The 16,494-nt window shown below is 43.4% G+C and overlaps 1 protein-coding gene across 1 annotated transcript in view; it reads left to right on the top strand.

Moving 5' to 3' along the window:
* LOC310789456 (nephrocystin-1-like) overlaps positions 1-15,187 on the top strand; it is a gene marked incomplete at its 3' end in the record, with an annotated part of 55,112 nt that extends 39,925 nt beyond the window's left edge. The window contains exons 15-20 of the mRNA XM_083651099.1: positions 1-28; positions 633-732; positions 8,130-8,242; positions 13,838-13,911; positions 14,404-14,448; positions 14,909-15,187. The exon at positions 1-28 is cut by the window's left edge and continues 49 nt beyond it. Of these exons, the coding sequence (XP_083507225.1) occupies positions 1-28; positions 633-732; positions 8,130-8,242; positions 13,838-13,911; positions 14,404-14,448; positions 14,909-15,187 (639 nt within the window). The remainder of the gene's footprint in view (positions 29-632; positions 733-8,129; positions 8,243-13,837; positions 13,912-14,403; positions 14,449-14,908) is intronic.
* Positions 15,188-16,494: the final 1,307 nt, after the last annotated feature.

Genomic DNA, 16,494 nt, shown 5'->3' with positions numbered 1-16,494 from the left:
GCGATGGAGGCTTCAGTAACCAGAGGAGGTGAGAAGGAGCAGCAGAGCTCATCATTCTTTAGTTTAGTTTATTGGACAGTTGATACAATACATGACAAATTAAGTTACACATCATAAAAATGTAGTTGTAATTGTGTGGTCCTTATACACAAACATTATCATCATTACCTACAAGTACAATAATGCACAGACTGCTCCAGTGGAGCTGCTCAGTGGCCATCAGATCAGACTGTGGTTGTACTGGTGAGCTTCCAGGTGTGAAGGTGTGTGTGAATGTAAACAGGGCGCTCCTGAAAAAGAGAGCATTGCTCTCAGTGAGACTCCCCCTGTATAAATAAAGGTAAAAAACAACAACACTGATACAGACAGTTGAGCCTTCTCACTCTAAACAGTCTCTGGAGAGAAGCAGCCTTCTTTTCAAATTGGCAAGTGCATTTGTGAAATCTCATCTCCTCTCCTCTCCCCATTTGTGTTCTCCTGTCCTCTCCTGTCCCCTCCTCTCTTCATCTCCTCTCCTCCTCTCCCCACCTCTCTTCATCTCCTCTCCTCCTCTCCTCTATTAATATATTCTCCCCTCCCCTCCTTTCCTCCTCTCCACTCCACTCCTCTCTTCTCCTCCTCTCCTCTCTCAGCTCCAGCTGGTGTTTTGCAGCAGATGCTGCTGGCCAGGCGGCAGCCCAAGCTGATCGTCAAACTGAAATCAGCCAAAAGTCGGACCAGAACCCAGCTCAGGTGAGAGAACCACTGGAGAGCTTTAACACACCCAGTGGATGATGTGTTCAGCCTTCAAGGAAAGATCCACCCTCACATCCACTTAGGCCCAATCCCAATACACCCCTTGCCCCTATCACTTAGCCCTTAACCCTCGTTTGATGCGTTCACGTGTCCTGGTAGAGTGTCCCCATTCTTGTTGGGACAGAGACGTGTCCTGGTAGAGTGTCCTCATTCTTGTTGGGACAGAGACGTGTCCTGGTAGAGTGTCCCCATTCTTGTTGGGACAGAGACGTGTCCTGGTAGAGTGTCCTCATTCTTGTTGGGACAGAGACGTGTCCTGGTAGAGTGTCCTCATTCTTGTTGGGACAGAGACATGTCCTGGTAGAGTGTCCTCATTCTTGTTGGGACAGAGACGTGTCCTGGTAGAGTGTCCTCATTCTTGTTGGGACAGAGACGTGTCCTGGTAGAGTGTCCCCAATCTTGTTGGGACAGAGACGTGTCCTGGTAGAGTGTCCCCATTCTTGTTGGGACAGAGACGTGTCCTGGTAGAGTGTCCCCATTCTTGTTGGGACAGAGACGTGTCCTGGTAGAGTGTCCCCATTCTTGTTGGGACAGAGGGCTAGGGTGAAGTGGTAGGACTATATAGCCCACCAAACAGAGCTTCTTCAGAGGTAGGTTATGAGAAATCTCCCAGAATGCCTTGCGAATCATCGGCAAGATGGTGGCTAAGGCTAAAAGAAAACATAAATGTAAGCATTTTCTTTGATAGTAAATATTTAAAACAAGGCCAGGTCGAAACCTGGCATAGGGCCGGTGTGCTCAGTAAAGTGCAGAACTCTGCCAAGGTGTATTGAGTCATTGGGGCGCCGCGCAAATTTTTTTTGGCCCCTTGAAACCAGATTAGAGGACCATTTACATTAACACGTTCACTGCCAACGACGTATTACTCCGTCAAAAAAAATCCAACGGTTGACTGCCACTGACGTATTACTCCGTCAAAAAAATGCATTTTTTTTTTTTGACCGTGGGATGTGCATCTAACCCTTTTACATCTCTTATATAATTATTGGAGCCACCGAACGTTTACAACCCATTCCACCGACCCACTAAGTGGCGACAGTGCTCTCCTGACTAGAGGAAGGCAAGCAAAAAGCAGCCATTCTCATGAAAATGGATTGGCGAAAACGCTTTCGTTTTCGCGCTGATTGCTGGCGATGCGGGATTGCAAATTTGCATAATAGATTACAGGTGGAACACACTTTGAAACACGCAGCATAAATATGACCAGAATCGCAAAAGCTTCATCAAAGCTCTCAACCAAAACTCCAAGAAGCGAGCGAGTCCATCCAGACTTCCTCAAACAGCGGCCGCGCAGACAGGCAGCAGCAGCAGCAAAGCAGTGAGTCTGGTGACAAGCTTGTGACACGGCCGCTGCAGCCAAGAAGAACGCCCACGGATGGAGGAGTTGGAAGCAGAGGGGGGTTTCCTGCTGTTATGGAGGAAATTACTGTTCAAAACTATTGTTTAGATGTCTGACGTCTTACTGATGCCAAAAATGAATGGTTAAAGTGACTGTTCTATCGAATTTCACAAAAAGCCGTTTATCTCTGAATAATTTTTCTGACGCTGAAACCATGCAGTATTCAACTGCTAATGCTTACATAACTACTAACTCTACAAACTAACTCTTTTAGACAGAGAAAGCACACATTCTATTAGTTCTTTTGAGATATTGTGTGTTCACAAAATCTTAGCAGAAAAGAATCCTCGGGTCTTGAAAGATGAGCCAGAATCCTCAAAAAAAAAACTCTGGCAGAACCTACCTACAGTAAAAAAAAACGTCTGGCAGTGAATGTGTTAAGATTAGACTGTTTTTCAGTCTTAACCATCAATTTGCTGAGTGAGTGGCACTGCTCTTGCCCAGATGTAGCCATATAGGTAAAACACTAATATTTTCTCTCACCTCCACCACCACCTGCTGATGTCTATATTATTTAACCATCTCATTCTCTTTAACAGTCCAACATAAAATCTATCAAATAAAATTAAAGCAAGAGCTTGTCCTCAAATAAAATGAATATAGTGCAATTCAAAATAAAATAGTAGAATAAATTAAATTCAAGTCACTTTCAGGAGGAATACCAAAAACCTTGTGCAATGTCAACTGAGTTTAGCAGCAGCAGTCCAACATAAAAGCATCATCTTAACAGTACAATGGTGTGCAATTTTCAGTAACAGTGCTCTTAATTTTGGAGAAAGACAAAATGCTCCATGTAAGATGGTCACACACTGGACTGTACACACATCATTTAGACACAAGACTGTCAGTAGCATCCACACCCAACATGGGTCCATGTGAAAGCATGGGAATGCCCACTGGAATCGACTGGAATGAGGCACGCGACGTTTGGAAGAGTGTGCTGACGTCAAATGACGCTCCGCTGATGGGTAATGTGGCTAATATGTTAGCGGCTAACTGTTACTTGTCGTTACTTTACATGGCAGTAAAACGCCACCGAATGACCAAATTGATTTAACTTTTAACCATTTCGATTTCCACTCTCCATACGGACCCCCAGCATTGGTTAGTTTATAACGTGACTATATTTATAATGTTTATAACGTGCTCCAGCTTCCGGTTTATACTATCAGTCTGAATACAACCAGGGGTTGGAGCTATTGTGCAACACCGCAAACCGGTCGGAGTACGTTATAAACGTTATAAATTGTCACGACGTTAACAACTAACCAATGCTGGCGGTCCGTATGGAAAGTGGAAATCGAAATCGTTAAAAGTTAAATCAATTTGGTCATTCAGTGGCATTTTACTGCCATGTAAAGTAACGACAAGTAACAGTTAGCCGCTAACATGAGCTACACTATTTTTGTTTTGTGACGATTGGGGCGCGTCATCATCGATTACGTCGACTCGCCGAAATGTCCGACGACCGGCTCTTGTGGAACTCTCACAATATTAGCCAGAGGTGCATTACCGCCACCTACCGGACTGGAAAGTGGAAAGACATTACAACGCCTGAATCCGTGCTAAAATGGTCTGGGCGACTGAGTGGAATGTAAGGGCCCTGCTGTGCATGCACACCGGCCCCAAAAATATCCTAACCATCCTACTTTGGATTATTATTTCATCGCATGATGAGTACACAAGTCACAACATGTACATGTGAGTGTTTCTGGTACTGTTGGAATGTGTATTTTGGGCGACTGAATTGGAGTAGGCAAAAGTACCATAGTCTGCGTAGCGCTAAGCTAAGTAGCAGTGAGGGCTCTACCACAGTTTGTACTGCACGCAGAGTGAAGATAAAGGCATGTACTAAACTCTCAAAATGTTGGCGTATCCCTTTAAGGCTGATTGTGCATCAGAGCCCATTTCCATGTTGCATTTCCCCCTTTGATGGATAAGCTGTGTCTCAATAACTTAATAACTTAATGTGCAATTACTGTCTCAAAGCTTTGCTTATATAGATCCATATACAACTGTGCAATATCTGACTTCTAGCCTTGTTTGCAGTCCAGTGTTGCTTGCATATACTTACACTGTAGTGTACATAGATATACGATTCTTTTTTTTTCTTATATACATATTTATAATTAAGCAATATATCACGAGAGCTAGTGTGTTGTGATGAATATATCACACTGATAAGCTGTTATCCCACGAGGCCGCAGGCCGAGTGGGATAACAGCTTATCAGTGTGATATATTTCACAACACACGCTGCTCGAGTGCTATATTGCTTTTATAAAAGGGTTCCAAGTATAATAATATAATAATAATAATACTATAAGTCCGACTGGCATTTTATTCTGATAGAGTCAGTTGAAACAATACTGTAAGGCGGGACCTCTAGCAAGAAGATAGACGTGCGGGTGATTTGATTGGATCGTTCTGGAGACTGAAGTCGACATTGGCCAATCCTGGCGCTTGGCTCAGAGCTTTTCCAAAGCCCGACACCAGAGCCGTATGCTGACCAAGTAACGTTACGTCTTATTTAGAAATGCGGGGTTAAGAGTGAGGGCGCGCGAGAGAGGGGTTCAGCCCGCGTCTATTCTTGTACAAATCATCATTTTCTGCGAAGTATTAGTAAAGTTATAAGCGAAGATCGATTCACAAGGATCTGAAAGTTGTCTCCGCCATTTTGTTTTTGAGGTACTTTTAGTAAGAGAGTTGCGCCATCATGCGTCCATAATGACGACTAGTGACCCTCCATACAGCAGATCAGGAGAAAGCTGTTTGTCTCGAGCGCAGCACTGCCATTTAGTAAGAGAGTTGCCATGGTAACCAATAACCCATGGCCATGGGTTATTGAACTCGGTTACTGGAATTATACAATGGCTGTGAACCAATCAGATTGCTTGATTTGAGAGAGCCATTTTATAATGGTCCTTCTACCTCACACCTATTGTTTATAATGTAAATAGCCGTTTGTTTTAGCTTGTATGCATAGTTTGCTTAGCTTTTCTTTTTCCCTGTGTAAGAATATTGAGAGCAACATATACCGCAGTCAAATGACATACTTGGCCAATAAAGCTGATTCTGATTCTAAATAGATTTGATGTCTGGCAACAAACTGGTGGCGTCTGTCTGACTACTGATGATGAATCAGAATCTCCAAGGGTTGTCCCATTTCATAGGGCTAGATTTCAAGCAGTACCCCTCCTAACTGTTCTGGGGGGTTAGTCCAAAAACCCGGGGCATAGGGGTACAAGTAAGACATGGGATTGGCCCTTATTACACTGTTAGAACTCCACAGTCTTGTGATGTCTCCTCTTCTATGATGGATTAGGCATGGGCTATTCCCGGCTTTACCGGTTCGGTTCGGTGTACGAGCCCAAACCGGTTTGATCACGTGCGAACCGAAAAAAACAACAAAAATATTATATGAAAAAAAAAAAAAAAAATTACGGTTAGGGATTTTTCGTATTAGCCTCTTCTCAAGTTGCACTAGTAGGGAAAAGTCTTATTTTGTTTATTATGTTGATGTTTGAAGAAAAGTTAAGCTGAATAGTTATGAGAAATAAAAACTGTGTTGTTACAGTTAAATGGTTCTGCTTATTTTTATTCAGTGTTAGTGCTGGTTGGCTTAGAGGTGCATTATAGCTATACCAACTGCAGTCGCATTACAGTCATTTATGGGGTACACTATATATATATATACGTATATATAGATATAGATATAGATATATATATGTTTTTGGTAAAATTCGATATACCGGTTTGATATGTTTTTTGGGGAATATCGAACTGGTTTCAACATTTTCAAAGCGACCCATGCCTACGATGGATTTCTCCCTGTATGATTGTTGAAGTTTTGGGACTGACACCAAAACCTGACGTTTACGTTGATGTTTGAGATGACTGAAACATTGTCTGCTGTCACACTCCATTGTAGCTTCTGGAAAGATCTGGGCGTGTGTGTTACATGGTTCTGTGTGTTACAGGGTTCTGTGTGTTACATGGTTCTGTGTGTGGTACAGGGTTCTGTGTTACAGGGTTCTGTGTTACAGGGTTCTGTGTTTTACATGGTTCTGTGTGTCACAGGGTTCTGTGTGTTACAGGGTTCTGTGTGTGTTACAGGGTTCTGTGTGTGTTACAGGGTTCTGTGTGTTACAAGGTTCCCATGGCTCCTTGAAGTCCTTAAAAGTTTGTGCATTTGAGGGAGGGGGGGAATCAAGGCCTTTCAAGTAAAAAAATAAATAGAGTGCTTGAATTTATATATTTTGTGCAATATAGTTCTTCTTTTGATAAATATATATAAAACTATATATATATATATATATATGCTGCTTTGAGAAATTGTGACGGTCACGTGCGCGCATGACTGATTGAAGACAAATGATGCAGGTTGTACAACAGAAAGCAAGGATCCACCTTGATCCTGTCTTGAACTACAGTATATATATATATATATATATATATATATATATATATATATATATATATATATATATATATATATATATGAAGAGAAAGGAGAGTCCCCACGCACAGCCAGTGGAATGATCAGGTGCTGGTAGGTTGCAGGTACAAGGCACAAAACAAAAGAAGGTACCACCGCACACTGAAGTATAGCTTTACTGTGATTTATTCAGCAAACGACGCGTTTCGCTGTAGCAGCTTCATCAGGTTTGTGCTGTGAGTTAATGGCAGTGTTGGGCAAGTTACTTTCAAAATGTAATATACTACATGCTACTAGTTACTTTCATTTAAAAGTAATAGGTTACTGTACAATATTACTGTCTGTAGAGTAACTCGTTACTTATTACACTGCTTTTGCATTACTTTCACTGTAATAACAGCAGTATCAGAATGACATCGTCACCCCGGAACATCCCGAAAAATTATTTCAATCATCTTGAAGTCAGTGTAAACAATCAAAAATTCTAAATGTGATCCTTTTCCTTTGTTATTGTCATCTGTAGTGGTTATTTGCATAATACACCGTTTGATTAGGAAATTATTTAAATATGTGCTTGGATTCAAAAAATGTAACTCAATTTGTAACTTGAGTTACTTGACAAAGTAACTGGTATAATATTACTGAAATCCTATTCACCTTATGTAGCCACGCCCATTTGACCTGGTTGTGTGGTCGTTCGACGACTTCCGGCAAAAAAAGAAAGAAAAAAAAATGGCTGGCTGCTCCAATATAATCTAACTCTGAATTAACTAATAGTTTAGCCAATTGTATGTAACATACCAAATAAAAGCAAACGGCAATGTCTAAGAATGCAACGCCATGTAACTGGCTTGTTAATTCTCGCATTCCAGGGAATTACGTTAACGTTTGCGGGTCTTATAGACGTAAGTGGCTCGAGCTGCGCTCGGAGGACAGAAAACCTTCTGAGGCTTTCTTTGTTGGAGTCCAGGTATGTTTTACAAGAAAGTGCTCGTCATTGTCGACGCTATTAAACGTTATCTGACCTGGCTAACAGTGGATACTCCGCTTGCTTGCTTGCTGTGTACCGAGCTCAAAGTAGTAGGCTACGTTCTTTGTTTTACACCCTGCGCTGTCCGCTACAAAAACAACTCTCTTCTTCATGACGTTCTTTCATATTTGGCGCCGTGACCGCCGGAAGTGTTAATAGGACCCGGAAGAATTTGGCCCACTGTAAGGTCTGAACATAAGGTGAATAAGTAATAAGTTATATTACTGAGTTACTGCTAAAAGTAATATATATATATGTAATATGTTACTTTTGTAATGAGTTACCCCCAACACTGGTTAATGGTATGATTCTTGTTTGTTTTAGCCTGAGCATGCTTTTTTCTTTTTCTTTTGTGTGAGAGGACATTGAGAGTTAAGTGAACTGGAGCCAATTTCCTTGTATGTGTACATACTTGGCCAATAAAGCTGATTCTGGTTCTGATTCTGATTCTGATGCGTCCCCTGTCAGTGTCCTCCCAGACTCTCTGCTGCACTGTCTGAGCTGCGTCCACCTGCTGGCTCTGCACAGACAGCTGCTGGCTGACACACTGCTGATGGACAGGCCCACCATGCAGAGTGCAGGTAAACAAACGCCAAACAAAACCATCAACAAACCAGGTAAACAAACTCCAAAAACAACAACAAAAATAAACCAACACAAAACCTGCACATTTCTTCTAGCGACTTCAGTAGCCTGTACTACAAAGCAAGATTAGTGGTTTAGCGAGGTAACTTCAGGTTTAACCCTGGTTTAGCCGTACTACAAAGCAAGTTAACTTCTAATCACCATGGCAACTCATGCTGCAAAGCTAACCTGGTCCCGACCAGGTTAGCTTCAGAGGATAAGATCAAAATCCATGACAGACCCATAAAATCGGCTCTCTGGAGTCACTCACCGTTCATATAAGATCGCCATATGAAAAATAGATTGCACTCAACTGAGAATAGAACAAGAAAAACATTTGTGGCTCTGTAGGTTACATAATTAAATTAAGCCTACTTACCACTTTATGTCTTAACAGCTCAACGATGCGTGGAGAAATATGATCACTATTAATCACCGCAGCGCATATCATACACGAGTGAGGGTGATATTCTCCTACATGCCAGAAAAGCCTATACATATAATATAGATATGGGATAAATATGGGATAGCCCCAATAATAAATATGCAGGCTTCTTGCATGTTTCAGCTGGAACTGTGTCCTGTAGGCTGTATGCCAATATATGAGCAAAAATAGGCTAGTTTTTATGCCTCCGCCGGCGAAGCCAGGCCGAAGGCATTATGGATCCGGGTTGTCCGTCCGTCCGTCCGTACGGATGTTTGTTAACGCCATATCTGAGGAACGCCTTGACGGAATTTCATCAGATTCGCCTTAAACATTCACTTAGGCTCAAGGATGATCTGATTAGATTTTGGTGGTCAAAGGTCAAAGGTCAAGGTCACTATGACCTCTCGAACGCCATTTTCAAGCTTGTTAACGCGATATCTGAGGAACGCCTGGACGGAATTTAATCAGATTCGCCTTAAACATTCACTTAGGCTCAAAGATGTTCTGATTAGATTTTGGTGGTCAAAGGTCAAAGGTCAAGGTCACTGTGACCTCTCGAACGCCATTTTCAAGCTTGTTAACGCGATATCTGAGGAACGCCTGGACGGAATTTCATCAGATTCGCCTTAAACATTCACTTAGGCTCAAGGATGATCTGATTAGATTTTGGTGGTCAAAGGTCAAGGTGACTGTGACCTCTCGAACGCCATTTTCAAGCTTGTTAACGCGATATCTGAGGAACGCCTGGACGGAATTTCATCAGATTCGCCTTAAATATTCACTTAGGCTCAAGGATGATCTGATTAGATTTTGGTGGTCAAAGGTCAAAGGTCAAGGTCACTGTGACCTCTCGAACGCCATTTTCAAGCTTGTTAACGCGATATCTGAGGAACGCATGGACGGAATTTCATCAGATTCGCCTTAAACATTCACTTAGGCTCAAGGATGATCTGATTAGATTTTGGTGGTCAAAGGTCAAGGTCACTGTGACCTCTCGAACGCCATTTTCAAGCTTGTTAACGCGATATCTGAGGAACGCCTGGATGGAATTTCATCAGATTCGCCTTAAACATTCACTTAGGCTCAAGGATGATCTGATTAGATTTTGGTGGTCAAAGGTCAAAGGTCAAGGTCACTGTGACCTCTCGAACGCCATTTTCAAGCTTGTTAACGCGATATCTGAGGAACGCCTGGACGGAATTTCATCAGATTCGCCTTAAACATTCACTTAGGCTCAAGGATGATCTGATTAGATTTTTAGGCTCAAGGATGATCTGATTAGATTTTGGTGGTCAAACGTCAAAGGTCAAGGTCACTATGACCTCTCGAACGCCATTTTCAAGCTTGTTAACGCGATATCTGAGGAACGCCTGGACGGAATTTCATCAGATTCGCCTTAAACATTCACTTAGGCTCAAGGATGATCTGATTAGATTTTGGTGGTCAAAGGTCAAAGGTCAAGGTCACTGTGACCTCTCGAACGCCATTTTCAAGCTTGTTAACGCGATATCTGAGGAACGCCTGGACGGAATTTCATCAGATTCGCCTTAAACATTCACTTAGGCTCAAGGATGATCTGATTAGATTTTGGTGGTCAAAGGTCAAGGTCACTGTGACCTCTCGAACGCCATTTTCAAGCTTGTTAACGCGATATCTGAGGAACGCCTGGACGGAATTTCATCAGATTCGCCTTAAATATTCACTTAGGCTCAAGGATGATCTGATTAGATTTTGGTGGTCAAAGGTCAAAGGTCAAGGTCACTGTGACCTCTCGAACGCCATTTTCAAGCTTGTTAACGCGATATCTGAGGAACGCATGGACGGAATTTCATCAGATTCGCCTTAAACATTCACTTAGGCTCAAGGATGATCTGATTAGATTTTGGTGGTCAAAGGTCAAGGTCACTGTGACCTCTCGAACGCCATTTTCAAGCTTGTTAACGCGATATCTGAGGAACGCCTGGACGGAATTTCATCAGATTCGCCTTAAACATTCACTTAGGCTCAAGGATGATCTGATTAGATTTTGGTGGTCAAAGGTCAAAGGTCAAGGTCACTGTGACCTCTCGAACGCCATTTTCAAGCTTGTTAACGCGATATCTGAGGAACGCCTGGACGGAATTTCATCAGATTCGCCTTAAACATTCACTTAGGCTCAAGGATGATCTGATTAGATTTTGGTGGTTAAAGGTCAAGGTCACTGTGACCTCTCGAACGCCATTTTCAAGCTTGTTAACACGATATCTGAGGAACGACTGGACGGAATTTCATCAGCTTCGCCTTAAACATTCACTTAGGCTCAAGGATGATCTGATTAGATTTTGGTGGTCAAAGGTCAAAGGTCAAGGTCACTGTGACCTCTCGAACGCCATTTTCAAGCTTGTTAACGCGATATCTGAGGAACGCCTGGACGGAATTTCATCAGATTCGCCTTAAACATTCACTTAGGCTCAAGGATGATCTGATTTGATTTTGGTGGTCAAAGGTCAAAGGTCAAGGTCACTGTGACCTCTCGAACGCCATTTTCAAGCTTGTTAACGCCATATCTGAGGAACGCCTGGATGGAATTTCATCAGATTCGCCTTAAACATTCACTTAGGCTCAAGGATGATCTGATTAGATTTTGGTGGTCAAAGGTCAAGGTCACTGTGACCTCTCGAACGCCATTTTCAAGCTTGTTAACGCGATATCTGAGGAATGCCTGGACGGAATTTCATCAGATTCACCTTAAACATTCACTTAGGCTCAAGGATGATCTGTTTAGATTTTGGTGGTCAAAGGTCAAAGGTCAAGGTCACTGTGACCTCTCAAACGCCATTTTCAAGCTTGTTAACGTGATATCTGAGGAACGCCTGGACGGAATTTCATCAGATTCGCCTTAAACATTCACTTAGGCTCAAGGATGAACTGATTCCATTTTGGTTATCAAAGGTCAAAGGTCAAGGTCACAGTGACCTAACAAATGCCATTTTCAAGCTCGGTAACGCCATATCTCAGTAACACATTGACTAAATTTCTTCACATTTGGCTCAAATATCCAATTCTGCACAGAAACGCCTTGATGCAATTTCTTCCTATTTGGCTCCAACATCCACTTGGACTCAAGAATGAACTAATGGCGGAGGCATAAGTCCGCGTTGCGGTCGTTCTAGTTATCAATGAAAAGTATGCCCGCATCGTCTCAATTCAGTTCAGCAGTTTTCTCTTTTATATTAGGATATCATTATTATAGCCTATATATGAATTATTCGATCAGTGCAACCACACACACATAATGAGTGATAGAGATCATTATTCATTGAGCATGCTTTCTAAATCTATGGTCTAAATAGGCTTACAGATTGTGGAAATTTATAGACTGAGATTACACATTTAATGTACATTTACACTCGCACAAAGCTGCTGTATGAGACAGAAATCGCTGATCAAAGTAAATCAAATGACTGATGTGAATACAAGCGGCAGCTTTAGACAGTCCTTCCGCAGACTATATCCAACGCGGATTTTCATTCTGCCATAGGTTACATTAAATATCCGCAAAAATCTCTGATCCCACTGCGCTTTCATTGAATGAGGAAATGGGTGTGGGCGTGGATCAACTCAGCTGTTCATAATGTGATTGGCTAGCGCATCTCTTTCGCGTGGACGCGCGCCTGTGCACGAGCGAAAAACGTGCGCGTGCACAGGCAGATCCCAGATAAAGCCAGCTTCAGTTATCGAGTAGAAAACCAGCGTCGTAGTATCGTTAAACTAGATAGCTTTGATCCTGTTCAGTCAAACCAGATCAAAGTGACAGATCGTGGGTCTGTTAAGACAGCTTCGTAGTACAGGGTACAGGAACAGTGCTGCTTTGCTGATGCTGTTATTCTCTCTCTCTCTGCTCTCTCTCTGCTCTCTCTCTCTCTCTGCCCTCTCTCTCTCTCTCTGCCCTCTCTCTCTCTCTGCTCTCTCTCTCTCATCTCTCTCTCTCTGCTCTCTCTCTCTCCCTCTCTCTGCCCTCTCTCTCTCTGCTCTCTCTCTCTCTCTGCCCTCTCTCTCTCTCTTTCCTCTCTCTCTCTCTCTCTGCTCTCTCTCTGCTCTCTCTCTCTCTCTGCCCTCTCTCTCTCTCTCTGCCCTCTCTCTCTCTCTGCTCTCTCTCTCTCATCTCTCTCTCTCTGCTCTCTCTCTCTCCCTCTCTCTGCCCTCTCTCTCTCTGCTCTCTCTCTCTCTCTGCCCTCTCTCTCTCTCTGCCCTCTCTCTCTCTCTCTTTCCTCTCTCTCTCTCTCTCTGCTCTCTCTCTCTCCCTCTCTCTGCCCTCTCTCTCTCTGCTCTCTCTCTCTCTGCCCTCTCTCTCTCTCTCTGCCCTCTCTCTCTCTCTGCTCTCTCTCTCTCATCTCTCTCTCTCTCTCTGCTCTCTCTCTCTCCCTCTCTCTGCCCTCTCTCTCTCTGCTCTCTCTCTCTCTCTGCCCTCTCTCTCTCTCTGCCCTCTCTCTCTCTCTCTTTCCTCTCTCTCTCTCTCTCTGCTCTCTCTCTCTCCCTCTCTCTGCCCTCTCTCTCTCTGCTCTCTCTCTCTCTCTGCCCTCTCTCTCTCACTCTGCCCTCTCTCTCTCTCTGCTCTCTCTGCCCTCTCTCTCTCTCTCTCTCTCTCTCTCTGCCCTCTCTCTCTCTGCTCTCTCTCCCTCTCTCTGCCCTCTCTCTCTCTCTGCTCTCTCTCTGCTCTCTCTCTCTCTCTGCCCTCTCTCTCTCTCTCTCTCTCTCTCTCTCTGCTCTCTCTCTCTCCCTCTCTCTGCCCTCTCTCTCTCTGCTCTCTCTCTCTCTCTGCCCTCTCTCTCTCACTCTGCCCTCTCTCTCTCTCTGCTCTCTCTGCCCTCTCTCTCTCTCTCTGCCCTCTCTCTCTCTGCTCTCTCTCCCTCTCTCTGCCCTCTCTCTCTATCTGCTCTCTCTCTGCTCTCTCTCTCTCTCTCTGCCCTCTCTCTCTCTCTGCCCTCTCTCTCTCTCTCTCTCTCTCTGCCCTCTCTCTCTCTGCCCTCTCTCTCTCTGCCCTCTCTCTCTCTCTGCCCTCTCTCTCTGCTCTCTCTCTCTCTCTCTGCTCTCTCTCTCTCTCTGCCCTCTCTCTCTCTCTCTTCTCTCTCTCTCTCTCTCTCAGATGTGATGTGCAGTCCTGTGCTGTCTACCTTCCCTGTGTTGTTGGACCAGTCAGACCTGCTGGATGCTGTCAGGGTCAGTAGGCAGAGCTTCATACTGGCATACATACATACAGTATTCAGCTGTCAGGCTGCCCTGTGATGATGCTTGTCAGGGGGACGACAGAGAACAACTTCACGGTGCTTTGGTGAACCTGACTCTTTTCTGACAGAATATTATGTCGACTTTGTCAACTTTGAATACAGAACAACAAGGAACAGTGACGGCCGGTGTTAACTTGCCCCTCCCTGTAGTGTCCAGCAGCACTGTTCAGCACAGCACTCCACATAATAACATAACATTGACTTGTTTCATAATCCTTGAATCAGGTGTGATTCCAGACTCGATGAGGAAAACCTTTTGAAAATGTGATATCCATACTCTATATATCCATACACAGTTCAGCTTGTTGACTGGTTATGACTGGCTCACTGATTGGCTGACTTGTTGACTGGTTATATTGATTGACTTTTGGTGCTCTGGCTGATGTGGAGTTTTATTGTTTGACTGACTGGTGTTTTCCCTCAGAGCGCCTGGCTGGATGCTGAGAGCAACATGAGCAGAGCGCAGAAGGTCAGACTCTGTGTGTGTGTGTGTGTGTGTGTGTGTGTGTGTGCGTGCGTGTGTGTGTGTGTGTGTGCACCTGCGCGTGTAATACCTATACTAACCTGTAGATAGTGCTGTAATGCTGCCTGTCCATGTGTGTCTTCTGACCTGCTGGCTTTTCTCTACCAAAATGTTAACATAATTCCATTCTGGTAAATCCTTTCTGGGTAACACTTTCATTAATGTTTAGTTAATGTTTAATAATGGTTAATTATGGGTTAGCTAATGCTTAATTATCATTAACTAACCCTTAATTAATGTACTATTATTGCAAAGTGTTACGATGTGCGTGTGTGTATACAGTACATACAGTTATTGCAGACTACTGACTTTGTGTATGAACCGTTCCTTCCTCCCTGTGTTTAATAATAGTTAATACTGTAAACTTAATCCATTAATTTGTATTATTATTATTGTTTGTTTGCAGAGAGACTTTCTCCATGTGAAACAGGAGTTCATTAAGACCTACATGTCATCAGTCTACTACCTTCTCCACTGCCCCTCGCTGCCGTGCCCCCGCTGGGCGGACCCGCCCTCTGAGGAGCAGCGGGCCAGAGTCATCTATGACACACTGGATGCCCTCAAACACGCCCAGCAAGCCGCCAGCCAATCACGAACCCCGCAGGTCTTCCTCGAGCCCGCCCATCAGCACCTCGCCTTTGATGTCACAGAGTTGACCTTTGACCTCCTCAGTGTGGCGCGGTAACAGGGTGGGGATGAACACACGGCAACATCACTCAGTACATGGTACATTTTGATTGGAGTTCATTATGTTAAAGTAAAATTTGACTCAATATGTTAAATTAACTGTATATATTAGACATATTCTAACATTTTTTGACATCAATAAATCTAGCCTGACATCGCCAGGCCAATTCGCAAATGCGAATGAGTCTGGAAATTCTCTGTTCAATTTTGATTTCCATGAGCCCAGTCATCAATCAACATGCCCAGTAAAATGCAATCGAACACAATTGGACCTACAACCAATCAGAGCAACAAAACGTGTGACATAGCTCACGTGCTTCGAACCATCTCTGGCTCTCCTCTGTCAGTCAATGTATCAACGTAACAATATATTTGATAAACGGTTGTGATTGGCCCGACGGTTAAACATGAGCTCGCAGATTCGTCAGGTTCCCAGGCTACAATAAATCAATGCAACATTCATATTCAGACATTTAGGAAACAACGGGGCTTATGGGAAATGTAGTCTTAATGTTCAGAAACACTAGAACTTTACTACTGGTGTGAGAACAATCGTCTCCACCATCACAGTTAACAATGATATATTGATGCTTCAAAATGCTACAGCGGCTGGCCAAACTTTGAGTCCATCTGACACCTCCTACAGCTCTGACACCTCCTACAGCTCTGACACCTCCTACAGCTCTCAGCAAACTAGAAAGCAGGTTATTTTACTACATTGAAGCAGGTCATAGAAAGGCTTTGGACTGGGACCAACACAGATGCATGATATTAGATTTTATAGTGATGCTATCAGCACATTTTGAAACTGTTATTTATTGACAAAGCTTGTACTATTTTGTAATAAACATGTTGTCAATAACAGAGGGTGATTTGTTCAAATGTAACTAAAGGTGACAGATGCTCACAAGTCATTGTTTGCAAGTCAAGTCTCAAGTCTCTTATGGATGAGCCTTCTATCATCTGCTGGATGCCATCCGGTCTGCTTAGAACACTGCATAGCTAAAAGTAAGGCATTATCCTCACTCCTTTATCTATTAGAATACAGTATTGATTAGTTGACATTGATTAGTTGACATAACTGACTTTCGGTCCATCAGCACCGGTGCTGCCCAGGGCGGTGTCCTCTCTCCCTACTTCTTCGGTCTGTACACCAACAGCTGCACCTCCAGTCACCAGTCCGTCAAGCTCCTGAAGTTCGCGGACGATATCTTGTCTCACCTGAGAACAATGGAATTTTTTTTTAAACTACAGTACCGGTAGTTTTATTATTTTTTACTTACAAACTGCCAAAAATGAGCCAAC

Source organism: Poromitra crassiceps (assembly GCF_964638095.1).
Source record: "Poromitra crassiceps genome assembly, chromosome: 14".
In the NCBI taxonomy this organism is placed as follows: domain Eukaryota; kingdom Metazoa; phylum Chordata; class Actinopteri; order Beryciformes; family Melamphaidae; genus Poromitra; species Poromitra crassiceps.
Note: the sequence above shows the minus strand (reverse complement) of the source record. Positions and strands in the feature narration are given on the sequence as shown.